The sequence below is a fragment of the Falco naumanni genome, chromosome 9, assembly GCF_017639655.2.
Source record: "Falco naumanni isolate bFalNau1 chromosome 9, bFalNau1.pat, whole genome shotgun sequence".
Classification (NCBI taxonomy): domain Eukaryota; kingdom Metazoa; phylum Chordata; class Aves; order Falconiformes; family Falconidae; genus Falco; species Falco naumanni.
This window is the reverse complement of record NC_054062.1, coordinates 3082538-3097883: the sequence shown is the minus strand read 5'-3', so window position 1 is coordinate 3097883 and position 15346 is coordinate 3082538. Positions and strand designations below refer to the sequence as shown.

Genomic DNA, 15346 nt, shown 5'->3' with positions numbered 1-15346 from the left:
CTCTCCCCCTCCTCTTCTGACCTGCTTTGTACGCTAACAAATTACAGTTATCCTGGCCTTACTTTTGTATTTATTAGCGATGATGCATATGTACACTCCCTGAGCAGTTCGGAAACGGGCTGGCTAGCAGCGGGGAGCCCGGCAGGCCAGAGCTGTTTCTGAGCGGAGAAGGCATCCAGAACTGTCTAGCTGGACCTATTTATGCTGATCCTCCTTATGTCACTGGCAAAATGAGGGTAAATCAGTGGAGAAGCTGGGAATAAAATCCATCTACCATAAACAGCAAGCTCTTTCTCTTAGTTAACTGGGGCTTCTCCAGGAGTGAGCGAGCCCTGGGTTTTCCCGTGATGCCTTCTCTGCCCACAGAGCTGATCTCCCCCGGTATCAGCAAGAGCCCTCAACATCCTCAGTGTCCTTTCAAGAGCATTTTCTGGCCATCAAAGAACTAAGTACAACACTGGTCCCCTCTGCAGTGCCGCCAGCCCCGACGTCCAGCCTCACTGACCCCACAGCTACTGAAGCCACAGATGGAGCCACACACAGAGAACAAGGTCAGAGCCAGCACCCAGTGCCCAAATGCTGCACAGCCAGAAACTAAATGTTTATGTCCAGGCATTGCATGCAAAACTCAGGGGGGGATCCCCGGGGTCCTGTGAGTGTTTTGGTGCTCTGCTGGTGGTGGGCAAGAATGTTCTGGATGCCTCTAGCCGGCCGGAGCCGTCCTGTGAGCAGCACGGGGCAGGCACAGCTCCAGGGGTGCTGGTGGGAGCTGGGTGGGGAGCGAGGGTGCTCGCCTCGGCCAGCTACATACCATGCACTAAAAAGGAAATTATTTTGTCAGCAAGGCACTGCTCACCTCAGGCCCTGTGCTCCTGCGGGGCTTTGCGGTTGAGCCCTGGGAACCACCACTGCCCACGGCCAGGAGGAAGGTGGGGGTTCAGAAATGGGAGATATTTCACCACCAGATTAAGTGTTGCCACTGTTCATCTCCCCTCTGGCCCCAGCACCATGAAACAGCAGCGATGCTTGTGCCAGGCTGAGGCTGCAGTGACTGCCTCTTGTTCCCATGCGGCATCTCCAGAGAAACCCAGCGCCTGCAGTGACAGTGCTGGGGCCATGGAGCCATTCCGGCTCTGCTCCCCACTGACACATTTGCCCAGGGATTGCAGGGAGCGTGCCCAAACGATTAATACCTTGTGAGTATGTAAACAACACACCTCCACCACGCTTTCTGCTGCTAAACAGGGGCATTGCTATGGCAAACTTCATTTATCACTATTTAAAAGCAGAACAAACAAGTACAAGGTGTTGTAAATACGCTTACAAGACGAGCTGTGCTGGGAAGACAGGAAAAAAAAAAAAGAGCAGAAAGCAACAGAGGCAGTGGTGGGAGCACACCTCCGTCCCATCTGTTGGCTTCCACCAAACGAGGCCACTCTCGGCAGCACCCATGGGGCACGACACCAGTGCCTTGACGACCTCCACTACCATCAGCCCCACAACGGGCCCTATAAAACACCACAGACCCAGGGAGTATCCCCAGCTCCCTGGAGAAGAGAGATGAATTGGCAAATGGAAGGCTCCAGTGATAAGGGAGTTTTTTATAAACATAACCTAATTGTATTACTTCAAAGTCCTGAAGTTTATTGCCCTGTTTAATGATGTGTCTCGTTATTTATGGTGTAGCACAATGAGTCTGCTATTGATTTAATACACTTCTTTAAAGACCGTCATTGTCACAAGCAATAAAACGAAGCCATTCTGAGGCAGTTCAATTATGTCACATCTCCATCACCTGACCCCAAGCACCCCGGCGTGTGGGGGCCACCACAGCGGGGCTGGGGGCAGCCGGTGAACTGGGTCATCCTGGGGAAGGATGGAGCCAAAGGGCAGGAGCAGGCAGGATGGCTCAGGGGTGCTGCCCACGGACATGTGCCACCATTGCCTGCTGCTGGGCAATTGGTTTGGTACCAGTCTCCTGTATGCGCCTGCCAGCCAGCATGGTGATGGTGAGTGCACAGCAGAGAGGGGATGATGGGTGGAAAACAGCACGAATGATAACCAGCATTTGTGACCCCACCCATTCCCGCCGCCCTCCTCACCTTTCTGGTACTGGAGCCAGAGCTGCTGCTGGACCTTCTTACTGGGGAAGTGGATGGTGCAGCTGAATTCGGAGCCATACAGCGCCTCCGCGATGTAGTGGGAGCCAAACTGCTGGATGAAGGAGAGCAGCTCCTCCCGGCTGCTGTCCTTGGTCAGTATCTTCAGGATGTTTGCAAAGCCTGTGGGAAGGAGGCAGGGGATCGTGGGTCAGCCAGGCAGGGCTGCCAGCCACAGCCTGGGGGGAAGGAGGCCCAGAAAATCCCTGCTCAAGATGTACACGTCCCCACATGGGTGCAAAATGCAGTTCCTCCTCTCTTGCCTCCGTGGTCTTTATGATCCTTTGGAATCCACAACCAGCTATTTGCACTGGGCTGTGGCTCTGGCATCCTGCTATGATTCCTCTCCCTAAGACACTTCTCAAATCATTTCAGAGGGATGTGCACGTGAACACGTGTGTGTGCACCCACGCCCCCACACTCCCCTACATACCCTCGCGCCAGCTCTGGCCCATTTTGCAGGCTGCTGGCACATTGTCAGCGCTCTCCGCAGAGGATGCGCTTGGCCTTTGCTTTGCAGTAGCCATAACCAGAGATGTTCTCCTGGTGTAAGGATTAATTTATTACAGACTGCACTGCAGACCATCCCCAGTGTCAATACCCTGCACAACCGATAACTATTTTTAGGAAAGCTGGAGACAGCCCAGAAGGACACGTGGGGCTGGGCTGATTGCAGCTCCATGGGTGCGCAAGGGCCAGGGCATCTCTTGAACAACGCCCTGCAGTGTCAGTACAGACAGCAGGGACTCCAGCACAGGACAAGGACACGCACCCTCACTGATCTACAGAGATGAAATATTGTGGAGGCATCGGTGGCATCATTTAGAGCTGGCTGATATCATCATTTTGGTTCAGTGGTGGAACGGAACACATACTGCAAGAAAATACGTCATAACTGTCACCAAAATGAGGTTATCTGGCTGGTTGGTTGGTTGTTTTATTGAAAGAGAAGGTTGGTTTAATAAAAAAGCTAGAAGAATTCATTTTGAGCTGAACCCAAATATTTTTTTCAGCTCTAAGCAGGTTATTTTATTCTGGGGCTCTGCATCTGTCTGCACTAAATCTTTTCTTTCTTCTTTTTTTTTTTTCCTGCATTTAAAAAACAGGTTGATTTTTAAATAAAAAATGCTGTTTTGAAATGAAAAGGCAAAACATTTCAGGTCGTAACAAAATGTTTCAGTGCTTCTGAAACAAAATGTGTAGCTATAAAAATGTGGAAGTGAAATGTTTTGACGTTTGCAGGATCCTCCCGCCCACCCCTTTTTCATCTGCAACTCCCTGCTTTATATGACCCACATTTACAAGCGCTTTGGGTCCTTTTGAAACCACATTTTTTCAAGAACTTACTGGGTTTCATACATACACATATAAACAGCCACCCCCACATGAATCCTCCCAGAAGTCTTGCTTATTAGCCTGATCCTGGCTCTGACCTTAGCTCTTGGTTTGTGCAATTGAGCTGCACAAACACCCTGCCTCAGTTTCCCCCCTGTAAAATGCAGGAAGATCTCTCTGCCTGCCTCTGCAGCAGCACTGACAGCATGAGCTACTGCCCGCGCAGAGCCTGGGGCTGGGAAACGCTGGTGAGATGCTTGGCACGACCATGCCTTGGGGCAGAAGACCACCAGCCACCCACCCATGTGGACACACGTCTCCCTCTTATCAGAAACCCTCACCTGCAGAGAGGGTGATGGAGCTGAGCTTCACCCTGTAGAGGTTGCTCCTGACCCGCCAGTGCTGCACCATGGGGTAGCCCATCGCCTCGTCATACTTGATGTCCCCTGCAAAGGAAGAGCCGATGCTCAGCCCCTGCTGACCCCGCAGCCACGCTCTGGGAAATGCCTAATGCTTGCACAGAGCAATGGCTTTGCTACACACCACAGGGGAGAGAAACGGGATGGTAGCAGGGATGGCAACCTCCAGTGGCTGTGCCACGGGGTCCTCAGGCTGCTGGCAGGACCAGCATTGCGATGGCTGCGGCTGCCTGGAGCTCACAGGGATGGAGATGCTGCCTTGTCATGCCAGGGCAGACTCGCAGAGCCCATATGCGATTTATGCCCCGGACAGACAGGAGGGATGCCATGAAGGAGCCCAAGACCAGCACCTCAGGAGTGCTGATGCCCCTTGGGCACCATGCTGGGATCTAGGGTGGGAGAAAGGGTTCTTGCTCCTGTGCTCGCCCCAGCAGGAGCTGAGCTCAGGGGCAGCTCGTACCAGTGAGAAGCTGGAGGTCAGGAAGGGGCTCCGAAAGGACGCCACGGCACTGCTCCTCCACGGGCAGCGGGATCACCATGAGGCCATCGGCCAGCTGTGGGAAGTCCTTGATGAAGTTATTCTCCCTGCAGAGAGAAAAAGACAACTGCAAAGCAACGATGCAGGCCACGACCAGGCAGGGGGGCTGAGCTGCCCCGGCAGCACGGGGACAGAGGGCGAGGGAGGGCGAGGGACACCTCCAAGCAGGAGACCTTACAGGGGATGAGGTTTGCTGCCCCTGCCACCAGCCACCCCTGGCAGCACAGCCCTCCAAGGTGATGCTTAATGAGCTCCCCAGGGACCATGGCTCCGTTAGTTCTCCAGTAACGTGGGGCTGGTCTCAGTCTGGGGACCCAGCCACTGGTTTCAGCCTGGATTTTCAAAGTGTGCCACTGGAGAGGAGGAAAACAGCAGCAAGGAGAGAGGAATGGCTGCTACACCCCAAAACTGCCCCTTTCCACCACCTGCACCAACTTCCAGTATAGAACCACCAAGCACCAGACCTCGCACGGCTGGGGCTTTGCAATCCCAGACAGCAGCATCACCCCCGCGGCTTTGCCCCCAGATGACTGGATTTCCAAAAGGAGTAAAAGGCACATTTACAGACAGACACCAAAAAAAAAAAAAAAAAGCCGGCGCGTGCAGCTCACAGCACGATTTTACCACACCTGGGGGATCTTTTCTAACCTTGGCAGGTATAACATTGTATAATAGGCCCCTAATGAATTGTTTCTAGAACAACGATGCTGGGGAAATTATTTGAAATGGTGAACAGACAGGTCTCTGGGAGACAAACCTCCCCCGGCAAGCGAAATGCCTCACGCCTGCGCAAAGGAAACGGGAGGGGGGGATTTTAAATATTGATCTTAGAGCCAAAATATAGGCCAGGAGGCTCTGCGTCCTCCAGGTGCAGAGACAAAAGGGCAGCAGAGCAGAAAAAAGGGAGGTTCCTGCAAAATCAGGTCAGCCCCAGGAGCTGGGGGGAGGCTCAGGCTGGAACCGCCCGCCCGAGCGGCGTGTTTTCTGAACAGATCTTCCTTTAAACAGCTGCCGGTTTACCTCGGTTTTACTCCCTGCAGCCCATCCCGGCAGTGATGCTCCATCATCCCATGTTCATCTTGCAAGTGGGGACACCCTGGTCACCTCCAAGGGTCCCATTGTAGCAAGATGCTGAGTTGGTGGAGCACTTCCTTGGGGCTCTCCTGATGCTCCAGGGCCAGGATATGGCCAGTGCAACCTGTACCAGTGGCAAGCAGAAGGCCATAGCCCTGTGCATATGGGAGCAGTCCCACCTGGGGATGCTCCCAGCCCCAAGGTGGGCGAGGAGCACTGACACGAGCCTTCACGCTGCACTCCCCATCTCAAAGCTGCTGGCACCTGATTGTGTCTCGGGAGCTTCACTTCAGGCACAGTTGGAGAAAAAGTGGTTTATTTGTCTGAGAGGAAAAGCCTCCCGCTCACATATGTGCTCGCAAATCTCCTGTCGCTCACACCGGGCGTGGGATCCCCCACGGCTGAGCGGTCCTTTGCTGTTCTGAGCCCTTCGCTGTTTCAGTGATGCAAATGGCAAAGTGCAATTACTGCTGCAGACAGGAGCGGTGTGGGTGGTGGGAAGCAGGGGCTGCAAAATTAGGCAGATCAGTAGGGAATATGGAAAGAATCATGTTGGTGTCTCTGCTGCTCTGCCTCAGCTGAAAAGGGAGAAAGCTGTCAGTGTTACCAAATCCCAAAGCCCCACAGAAGCGTGATGCTGCACCAGAAAAGCAGGATGCAGCCGCGCTGAGCTCACCTGCCACCCCGGAGGACAGGGACCGTCCCCTCCCTGGTGGGTCAGCCCCACACCCTGCACTAGGAGATTAGCTCAAGGGCCAGGCAGGTCACACTGGAGGCCTGCCTGCATCCCATCTCCGAAAGGACCAGGAGGAGATGCTCAGGACAATGACAGTGGCTGGTAGCACCTTCCCAAGGACTCTCACACCGCCTTGCACAAGGGGACAGACTCAGCAATGCCAGAAGAGCCCAGCCCCAGGGGACAGAAACACATGGCACGGCAGACACCAGAAGACTGTGTTAACCCTGTGCCCCGCATCTGAACATGGAGCAGAGAAGATGCAGAAGCAGCGTCTCCTCCATGCAAACCCACCCGGACCATCTCACCAACACCCACCCGTGCCATGAGCCCATGGATCGGCTGTCCCTGGGCACAAGGCCAGCCCACCTGGGTGGCAGGACAGCTGTCGGGGGCTGGTGGTCCATGCGCTGGCAGCTCAGGAGGGAGAAGCTGGAGGAGACGCACACTGGTGCCAGGGCAACCTGCACGCAGCAACTGCTGCTCAGAGCTGACGCCTCTGTGAAAAGGTATTTACCAAAAAGCCACGCTCGGTGGTGCCGCTTGCTGTAATGCCATTTGCTTTAACTGCTCCGCAGTCGAAAGGTCAAGGAAAAACAAGGGGCCAGAACGAGTCGAGGCGTGGGCATACACACCAGTGGGTGCTCACAACGTGCTCCCGTAACGGGAGGGAGCAGTGGTACAAGGCAGGACTTCAGGAGGGCTTCAATGATGCATTTTTGCTACCAAAGCCTTCCTGGGTCTCCTCCTTCCCCACCTCCAACCCCTTGCTCCCTGCCTGCCCAAAGCCAGGATGGGCTGAAGCTGCGTGGAGGAAGCACCCTGGACACAGGGTCCGGGCATGGCACAGCCCCCCTGTAGAGTCCTTCCAGCTAACACTGCGCCCAGCCCCCGCTGCATCTGGGCAAACTGGGAGGGCAGATGATGGGGATGCCCAAACCCGCTCGTGCCCGGCAGGCGTGGAGGGCAGTGTGCTGCAGAGCCACAGCCGGCAGAGGGCTGCAGCTCCTCTTCCACTGCACCTTACTAACAACCCTGCGGCTCGCAGTGCTGCTCACTGTAGAGGCACAAAAAAAGCCTTTCTGCCAGGCTTCTGTGCTCTCTGGAAGCTCTGATCAAAGCCATTGGGCAATGCGTGCAGGGCAGGGAGACAGACGAGGGGAGGCATGTGACAGCATCCTTGCGCATGTGCTGCTGCACATGCCTCCATCTGGGGCATGGCTGCGCCACCGGCACCTCTGCACGGGTGCAGGACCATGTGCAGGGTTCACAACTGGGGGGCCATGCTGTTTCCAAGAGGCACGGTGATGCCTTCATGACCTCATGGTTCCTACTGATTATGAAGCCAGGTTTATTCTGATGGGATCAGGAGCAAGCCAGGCAAACCTGCCTGATCCCAGCACCTGCTAACCCCACAACATCCTCCCTTGCTCTGCCCCCAGCATCTCCCCAGCACTCACGGAGCAGACGCCAGATACTCACAGGAGCAGAGAGCACGCAGTGCTCTCTGGCATGATGCACACTGAATCCACTTGTCGACTGGCAGCGCTCTGCTGGTGGGCATCTGAACATCTCTTGGGGCATTTTGCAGAAACTAAGTCATTATACAAGGAAGTGCTGTTTCTCCCTCACAGCTCCGGTCCCTAGTAGCATCCAACCTAGGCTACATCCCTGACTCAGGAGGGAGCCGACTTCCAGATAAACGAGTCTTGATGCTGGGAAAAGTCAAATGGCCAAAGGCTTTCCTGAGCTCTTGTACTGGCAAAGTGGGCTGTGAAAGAAAACATTCACCTGGGTTAAACTGAGTTCAAGATCCTAGCTTTGGTGGATACTCCATGTAACCTTGGCTGAGTCATAAAATGCACCCGCTGCTGCAGGTGACACAGGTAACAGACAGCAGCTCCCTCCATCTCGAGGTGCTGCTGGGGTAAAGGCGATTAGTGGCTGCTCAGGTACCAGGAGGAGGGCTCACACGGCAAGAGCCTGCTGTGCTGGTGTTCTCCTGTCCTCCTGAAACTAGATACACAAACTAGAGATGCTTTTTTGGGGAATCTAACCTTAAATAATACACCCAAGGTCATGCAATACAGCCACAGCACGGTGCAGCATAGAGCTGTGTTACTGTGCTTCGCAGTGCTGGTATCATCTCACATAGCTTCCAAAAAGGACCAACATCCTGCAGCATTTCTGAGCAAAAGGGGGTTTTGGGGGGAGCAGGAGAGGCTGATGCAGGCACTGAGGAGGAGCCAGAGTGCTGTCATCCTTCTGGACGTGGCCACAGTTGCCAGGTCCTGGTCCATGGCATGATTCTGCTAAGCCCTAGAGCACCTTGTCCTCCTGCCAAGGCTCTGAAAGCCAGGGCCAAGCGCGCAGTGGGATGGCCCGCAGTAGTGAAAGCTCAGCTGGTGACTCACATTTCTATCATTTTCCTGTTAGCAACACTGTTGGGTGAAGGAGCAGCTTCTCCTCCTTGGCTCAGCCAGATGTGGCTTCCTCCCTTCACGCTTCACTCTTGGAGGACATGGCCTCAAGGCCAGATTCTGCTCACCAACCCTTGCAGAGACCCTCCTTGCTCCTGTACAACTCTCACTGCAAATCCAAGCATCAGCTGGCATGGGGCTCCCTGCCTCCACCCGCCTCTGATAGTGGATGCACACCCTGCATCCCAGCAACCGGGCAAACATATTCATGAAGGGGTAAAATATATATATATATATATATATATATATGTATATAAAATGACCCCACAAGTGATTAGCTCATGCCCTGAAGCATGAGATTTAATTACCCTTATCTGAGCTGGCGCAGCTACAAATGTTAATCACATTATCATCCAGCATGCTTATGTTCAGCAAAGTGACGATGTGAGGACTGCGCTTTCTGCTATGCAAGTCTGAGAGGATGCCTTCTTCGGCAAAAATAATTTATTAATCTTAGTCTTCCTGCCCTGCAATGGCTTGGGGAGAACATGATGGATCTGAGGTTATTTTGTGCCAGCTTTTGACCCAACTTTCCCTCAGAGAAGCTTTCCCGCTGGGGTGGCCTGCATCTGACATGGGGACATTCAGAAATACCTTCTTTTTAGCTTGTCATCACCAAAACCAATTTATTTAGAGTCACTGAGAGACAGAAAAGAGGGTGTCCTGTTTCCACAGCCACTTTGAAGAAGGTAAGCATGCTGTAAATCTCCCTCCACACGTCTCCGTGACCTCAGGCACTGGTGAATTACAAAGGCTTAATGCAAACCCTCTGAAGCAGCAGTTACTTACTCCAAATTTACTGGTCATTAATTTTAGTGAGGCCCCACTCCAGTCTAACAAAACAGGATAAGAAAAGGACAGACTGGTCAGGTTTTGCCAGGCCCTGGAGCCCCCATCAGCTCCACAACTTTCAGCCCTAACCACCATTTGCAATGATGCATGGCTGGACCGAGCTGTGGGGAGAGAGAAGACCCATGTCCCCCGGAGAACCCCACCGTGTGGCCACAGCTATCAGCCCCATCCCTCCATCAGCCCTGCTGCTGCTGTAGGACCTGTCCCCGCGCTGTCCCTCCCTCCCTGCCGCAGCCCCAGCCTGCCCCACTGCAGCGCCAGCAATAAGCAGCCTGACAATATTCAATAGCTGCCTTACCCCCCTGGTTCAGGGATAATTAGCATTTAAATTGAGGTGGTTTTCGGGAAGGTAAATCATGCCAGCGCTGGGGCTGCAACGCCTGCGGGCATGCACAGATGCTCAGCACCATCCCCTCCACGCACCCTCAGACTGAGCCCCAATAGCCGCTGTGGGGCTGGGGGTGACTGGGACCCCCCTTCCCACGCCTCCTGCTCCCACTCTAACGCAGGGCTGGGGCTGTGTGGTGGTGCAGTCACCTGCGCTGTGATGGGGAGGTGCTGAAGAGGGCTCAGCCAACACCGGCAGAATGCCGTGGGCTCTGTCTCGGTGGCTCTTTGATCCTGGCACTGGAATATTAATTGTGGCAGCTGCACCCACACAGCTGCAGGAGGCCCTCGGTGGCACCACCGGGGCTCCTCTTCCCTCATCAGGCCCAATGTGGGGACACTGAAGCATGGGAGAGGACAGCAAGAGCCACAGAACGGGGCAAAGGGTGGTGGCTATCACCAGGAACTGTGGATGAGAGCAGGAGATGCCAACCCCACTAGTGCCTGTGCCACCGGGCATGTGGTGCCGTGCAGGGTCCCCAGCCATGGCACAATGATGGTGACAGTCACCAAATGACATATGGGCATGGGACCTCAAGACCTGAGAGAGCAGCGACAGCCAGACAGAAGGATGAGAGCGATGGGAGCAGCGCTGCTGCCCGGGAGCCAGCCAAGGCAGGGAAGGGAATTCCTTCCCGGTGAATAGTTTATTCACTGTAAACCAGGAATTCAGCTGATCCAAAGCTATTTGTCAACTCTGCTTGAACCTGTTGCAGAACCCAAGCAGAGATTTTTTTGGTGGTTGTTTCTTTTTAGTACAAAACAGATGAAAAATAAAGAAATAGATATTTTTAGTACAAAATAGAGGAAGATGAATAGTTGCCACCACTGTGGTGCCACCACCTCCGTCCCTGCCAGGGGGTCCTGCATCTTCCCAGTAGCTAAAGACAAGTCTCAACAGAGACTGTGACCACTTTCCCATTCTCTATGAGTGCACCAGAACATCAAACTCCCTTCACAGTAATCCAAAGCATGTTGCTGGGGGTGTTTTAGTTCAGCTGTTGAACCGATAACTCTGCTTCTGCACTGCTCATGCCCAAGCCTGGGTCAACAGCAGGACCCTTCCTCTGGACCCGGGCATCATGTGCCCGTGCCCATGCCCATCAGCATCATGCTCCACCAATGCTGGACTATTCCAACCTGATTTTCCTGCAGATCATCTCCAAACATCCCCCAAACACTAAAGCCCCGCTCCAGCAGTAATGCCACCACACACCAGGGAAACTCAGCCAGCAGCACCCACCACCGTGGCACAGTAAACATCATGTTCACCAACACAGAGAAAAAGTGCATCCTCTCCTGAAGCCATTTCTAAAGGAAACACACAGGAACTTGCTTTGACACAGAGAGGTAGAGAAGCCATGAGCAACGGGAGCAGGATCTCCCTCCTGCACCCTGGCAAGCCCCGGAGCAGGCAGCGGGGGTAGGACATGCTGCTGGAGGAGTTCCACCACCATGGTTCTGGCCAGCAGAAACAAGGAAGCTCAGGTGGAGCGTCCATAGCCCAGCACCTGCTCATCACTTATTATTCTCCCCGCCCTGCTTCTCACTATACAGCTATTTATTTATTCCAGTAAAGAGTGTCTCCTGTGGGTGAAATCCTACGGTAGGCTGTGGATCTTTCTTCCACCACAGCGCCTGTTGGGAACAGGCTGAAATGGAGTGCTGAGTAAAAACAAATTTGGAAAGTTACGGTTCCCACAGCAACGCCTGGCGCCTGTGCAGCAGGCAGCGTGCAGGCACGCAGAGCTGGATTTATGCCTTAATTACGGAGTCGGGGCTGCAAGAGGAATCCCAAGCAAAGCTCTAGTTTTTACTCCCTTCGAGAACTTTGCAAATATATGGATTATTCCTTTTGGGATTGAAATTTCCCATGCTTAACCTAAGCTTAAACATGATTTTCTGCAAGAAGTTTTAAGAAAAGTCAACCACCCCCCACCATGTTTGAGCAAAAGAGTGACAAAAAATAAGCAGACATGCCCGTGACTGGAGAAAGGGAAAAGAGTGGCAACCTGTCTCTTCTTTGCCTCACAACTTCGCACAAATTGCTCCTGGAAGCCCACACTCGCAGACAGTGAAACCCCAGGGAGTCCGGTGCATGTGAGCTGGGAGACGTGACTTGGTGCAAAAGCTGCCATCGTTAACACTCAAACCCAGGTAAGATCTCCCAGCTGCACCAGGACCAGAGCCCAAAATAGTCCACCAATAGTTTCTTCCCTCTGATGGAGCAGGCTGCAAGTTCTTTGCATTTAGTGCTGGAAACCTCATTTGATCGTCTGCTTGCTTCGTGAAGCAGCAAAGAAACTGATGAAATACAATCCAGCATATTCCTGACCCAACATTTTGCATCCTTAAGTTGCTTAACTCCTTACTACTGCGCTGCTCAAGCCACACTGCCTAGGTGCATCACATCTCTTAGGTGCATCATCACCCAGAACAAGCTCTTCCACACGCACCTCTGCTCTTCTCCTCCTTCTGCAGGGGCAAAGCAAATGAGCAAGTAGCCAAAACCTCTCCCTGTGTGGCTCTGGATTAAGTGTTTGGCTGATCTCACCAGTGAGATAGGCAGTGGCTCCACCGCTGCCCACATCAGCAGCCCCGTCCTGAGCCTGCAAGCTGGTGGCAGGGCCAGGAGGACACGTCTGAGCCGTGTGCTATCCCTCCTTGACTGGAAGGTCTGGGAAATGTCCACTAGGTGATGTGGCTGATGAGAAATCTGCCTGTTTGCAAAGGGTTGGCACTGATCAGTGTCTGCCAGGAGCATCCGTGTCTTGCTCCTTGTATCTGCTCTTCAAGGTGTCTCCCTCCATTAGCTTCGCCACCGCTGACAGCCGAAGGGTCTGACCTTGTCGGCTTCCATAAGCTCAGCCACTTTCAGCTTTTTAACGATTTGGATGGAGAAGATGACAGACGGACCTCCTGGAGCAGCTCACAGAGCTTCTGCCCACCAGGCTACGGCCACCGTGAGATGATCTGGGGACAATTTCTCTGTGGGGATGTTTTTTCTACACCTGAGTAACTCACAGCCAGGCTGGACACCTCTGAATGATTATTTCCGTGATGAGCTGAGTCCAGGCTGCGGGTCCTCTTGTGTGGGTTGTTTGGATACTGTTTGCAGCTCGAGCAGCTCCATGCCTGGCGCTTTCATTAGCTTTATTTGTAGTGAGGCAACAAATGCAAAACTCTCACTGACTTCAGAGGAGCCAGGAGCACACGCTGGGACTTCCCAAGGAGCTGGCGTGAGGCTGGTGCCCGACTTGCATCCAGTTCCTACAGCATTTAGGCATGGTGACCTGAAGCCAGTGGCCTCTCTGCACACCAGCAGCCCCTTGAACCAGCAGCGCTCCCAGAGAAACCCACACCCAGCTGCAATGCCCTGGGAAGCAAAAGCACTGCCTTTTAACTAATATTTGCCTTTCCAATGTAAATGCAGACCCAGGTCTCTGCTCAGCACACACATCCATTCTCTTTAACAATTTAGGATCTTAAGCTTTTTTTTTTTTTTTTTTCCTCTCTCTCTCTCTCCCTCTCCCCTAAGCTTCATTGTTAACCTTTAAGATGAAGATAAGGTGTAAGAGTTTGGAAAGGAATCAGGAGGGACCTTGGAAATGAACCAGGAGCAGTGTTAATACTGGGCCGCACATCATATCTCTTCGGCTCTTCCTTCCCCCCAGGGTGATTCGGACTGCTCTTGACTACCACCATGGTATTACAAACTCTAATGAGGTTTGGAAAATAAGAAACCCATGGCAGCGTGGGAGAAACTAATAGAAATTGTTTTGTCTTCTCTCTATTAGTCATTAGAAGCAGAGGAAAAACAGCCACAGGCAGTGGCAGGGCTGCAATATCACCACACATTTCATATGCTGGCACTCTGACAAAGTCATTTCAACGCAGTTAATGCTCCCGCTTCCCCTACATGCAAGGCCTGCCATATGCCAGCACAGGCTCCAGCTGCACCAGCATCCCTGTGCCAGGACTGACCGAGCCCGGGGTGACCCCCGTTGGTACCCAGTGCCCACCCAAGCTGCTCATGCAGGTTGCTTGGTCAGCCCATGGTTCTGCCCAGCAGCAAACCCACCAGCACGGACCATCGCAGTCACTCTGCTCTGCAGAGGCCAGTGTCCCCCAGGGGCCAGGGACAGGCAGGGGAGGCAAAGGCAGCAGCCGGGCAGGGCAGCGCTTGGGGATGTATCTGTAAGCAGCAGCTCCCTGGCACTCTCAGGCAGCCAGAGCATATGCTGAATTAGCTAGGATTTGTGACTGCATCTGCAAAATCGCATTTCTGTGTGCAAAGTTAATTATGGAAGCCACAAAATGATACATGCGGTGAGCTGGGGAGGGGTGATGGCACCTGCAGTGAGCTCCCCCCTCGCCATCCTCCTAGGGAAAGATGGGTGCTGAGAGCCGAGCCGCACACTGGGGCTCAGTGAGGTGCCTTGGAGCACCTTCCACTTGCTTCCCTCCTCCCAGCTCTGCAGGCCATCATACCCAGGCTGCGCAGCTGCCTGATGACACCCTCCAGATGTTTTCCAGCTGCCCGTGGGTAGGGTCACAGCTGGTGAGTGGCGCTGTCCCCTGGAAAGCTGGGGTGCAGGCATGCAGGCTGCTCTGCCTGCAGCCGGCTCCTTCGGCTCATGCTGGGGGAGGAAGGAACTGGCACAAACGTCCCCGGCTTTCATCTCAAGTGAACTGTTACTGAAGGCAACAGCCCATGGGAGTCTCCTTCTCGCCTGGCTGCGTTCTGGGCAGGGTGAGAGCATGACAGCAGGGGAGCATTGCTGGGGGACAGGGAAGAGGGCGAGTGATGCTGGGTTGGTCCCTGCCAGCCGCTCCTGCATTCCTCTGCACTGAGCCACGGCTCCAGCATCCAAGCGAGGGGACATTGCCCAGAAACTGGGTGCAGTGGAAGATTTAGGAGAACTCCTGGGTTATCTGATGCAGCAGGGGATGGGAGCACAGCTTGCCCATCACTTTTGGTGGACAGTGAGTTCAACTGATGGCCCAAGCCTAAACTTAGCACTTGCCTTCAGGTTTATACAGTTACAAGTTACACTGCAACATGCAGAAGGACAAATCCTCCATCTCTGGAGAGACCACTTGGGATGGGAAAGAGCAAGACAAGATTTTCTGCTGCATCGAGGATTGCATCCAAGCCCTGCTGCTATCTCAGAGGCAGGTATGGCTCGACAGCTGGCATAGCTGCGGAGCACTCGGATATCTCCATGCTGGTGCCTGCTTGTGACTGCATTGCCTGGAGCAAGGATTCGCATTGCTAAGTCAATGTCAAGCTGATTTAGTCCTTGGATGGGGAATCTCCATCGACCAGCGCAGGCACTAGTGAGGAAGAGCAGTGATGGGCTGGT

The 15346-nt window shown here is 53.7% G+C and overlaps 1 protein-coding gene across 1 annotated transcript in view; it reads right to left on the bottom strand.

The window, feature by feature from the left end:
- ASTN2 (astrotactin 2) overlaps positions 1–15346 on the bottom strand; it is a 354822-nt gene that overhangs the window by 123873 nt on the left and 215603 nt on the right. Inside the window, exons 14-16 of the mRNA XM_040606571.1 lie at positions 4374–4498; positions 3836–3940; positions 2103–2282 (exon numbers count right to left, since the gene is read on the bottom strand). Of these exons, the coding sequence (XP_040462505.1) occupies positions 2103–2282; positions 3836–3940; positions 4374–4498 (410 nt within the window). The remainder of the gene's footprint in view (positions 1–2102; positions 2283–3835; positions 3941–4373; positions 4499–15346) is intronic.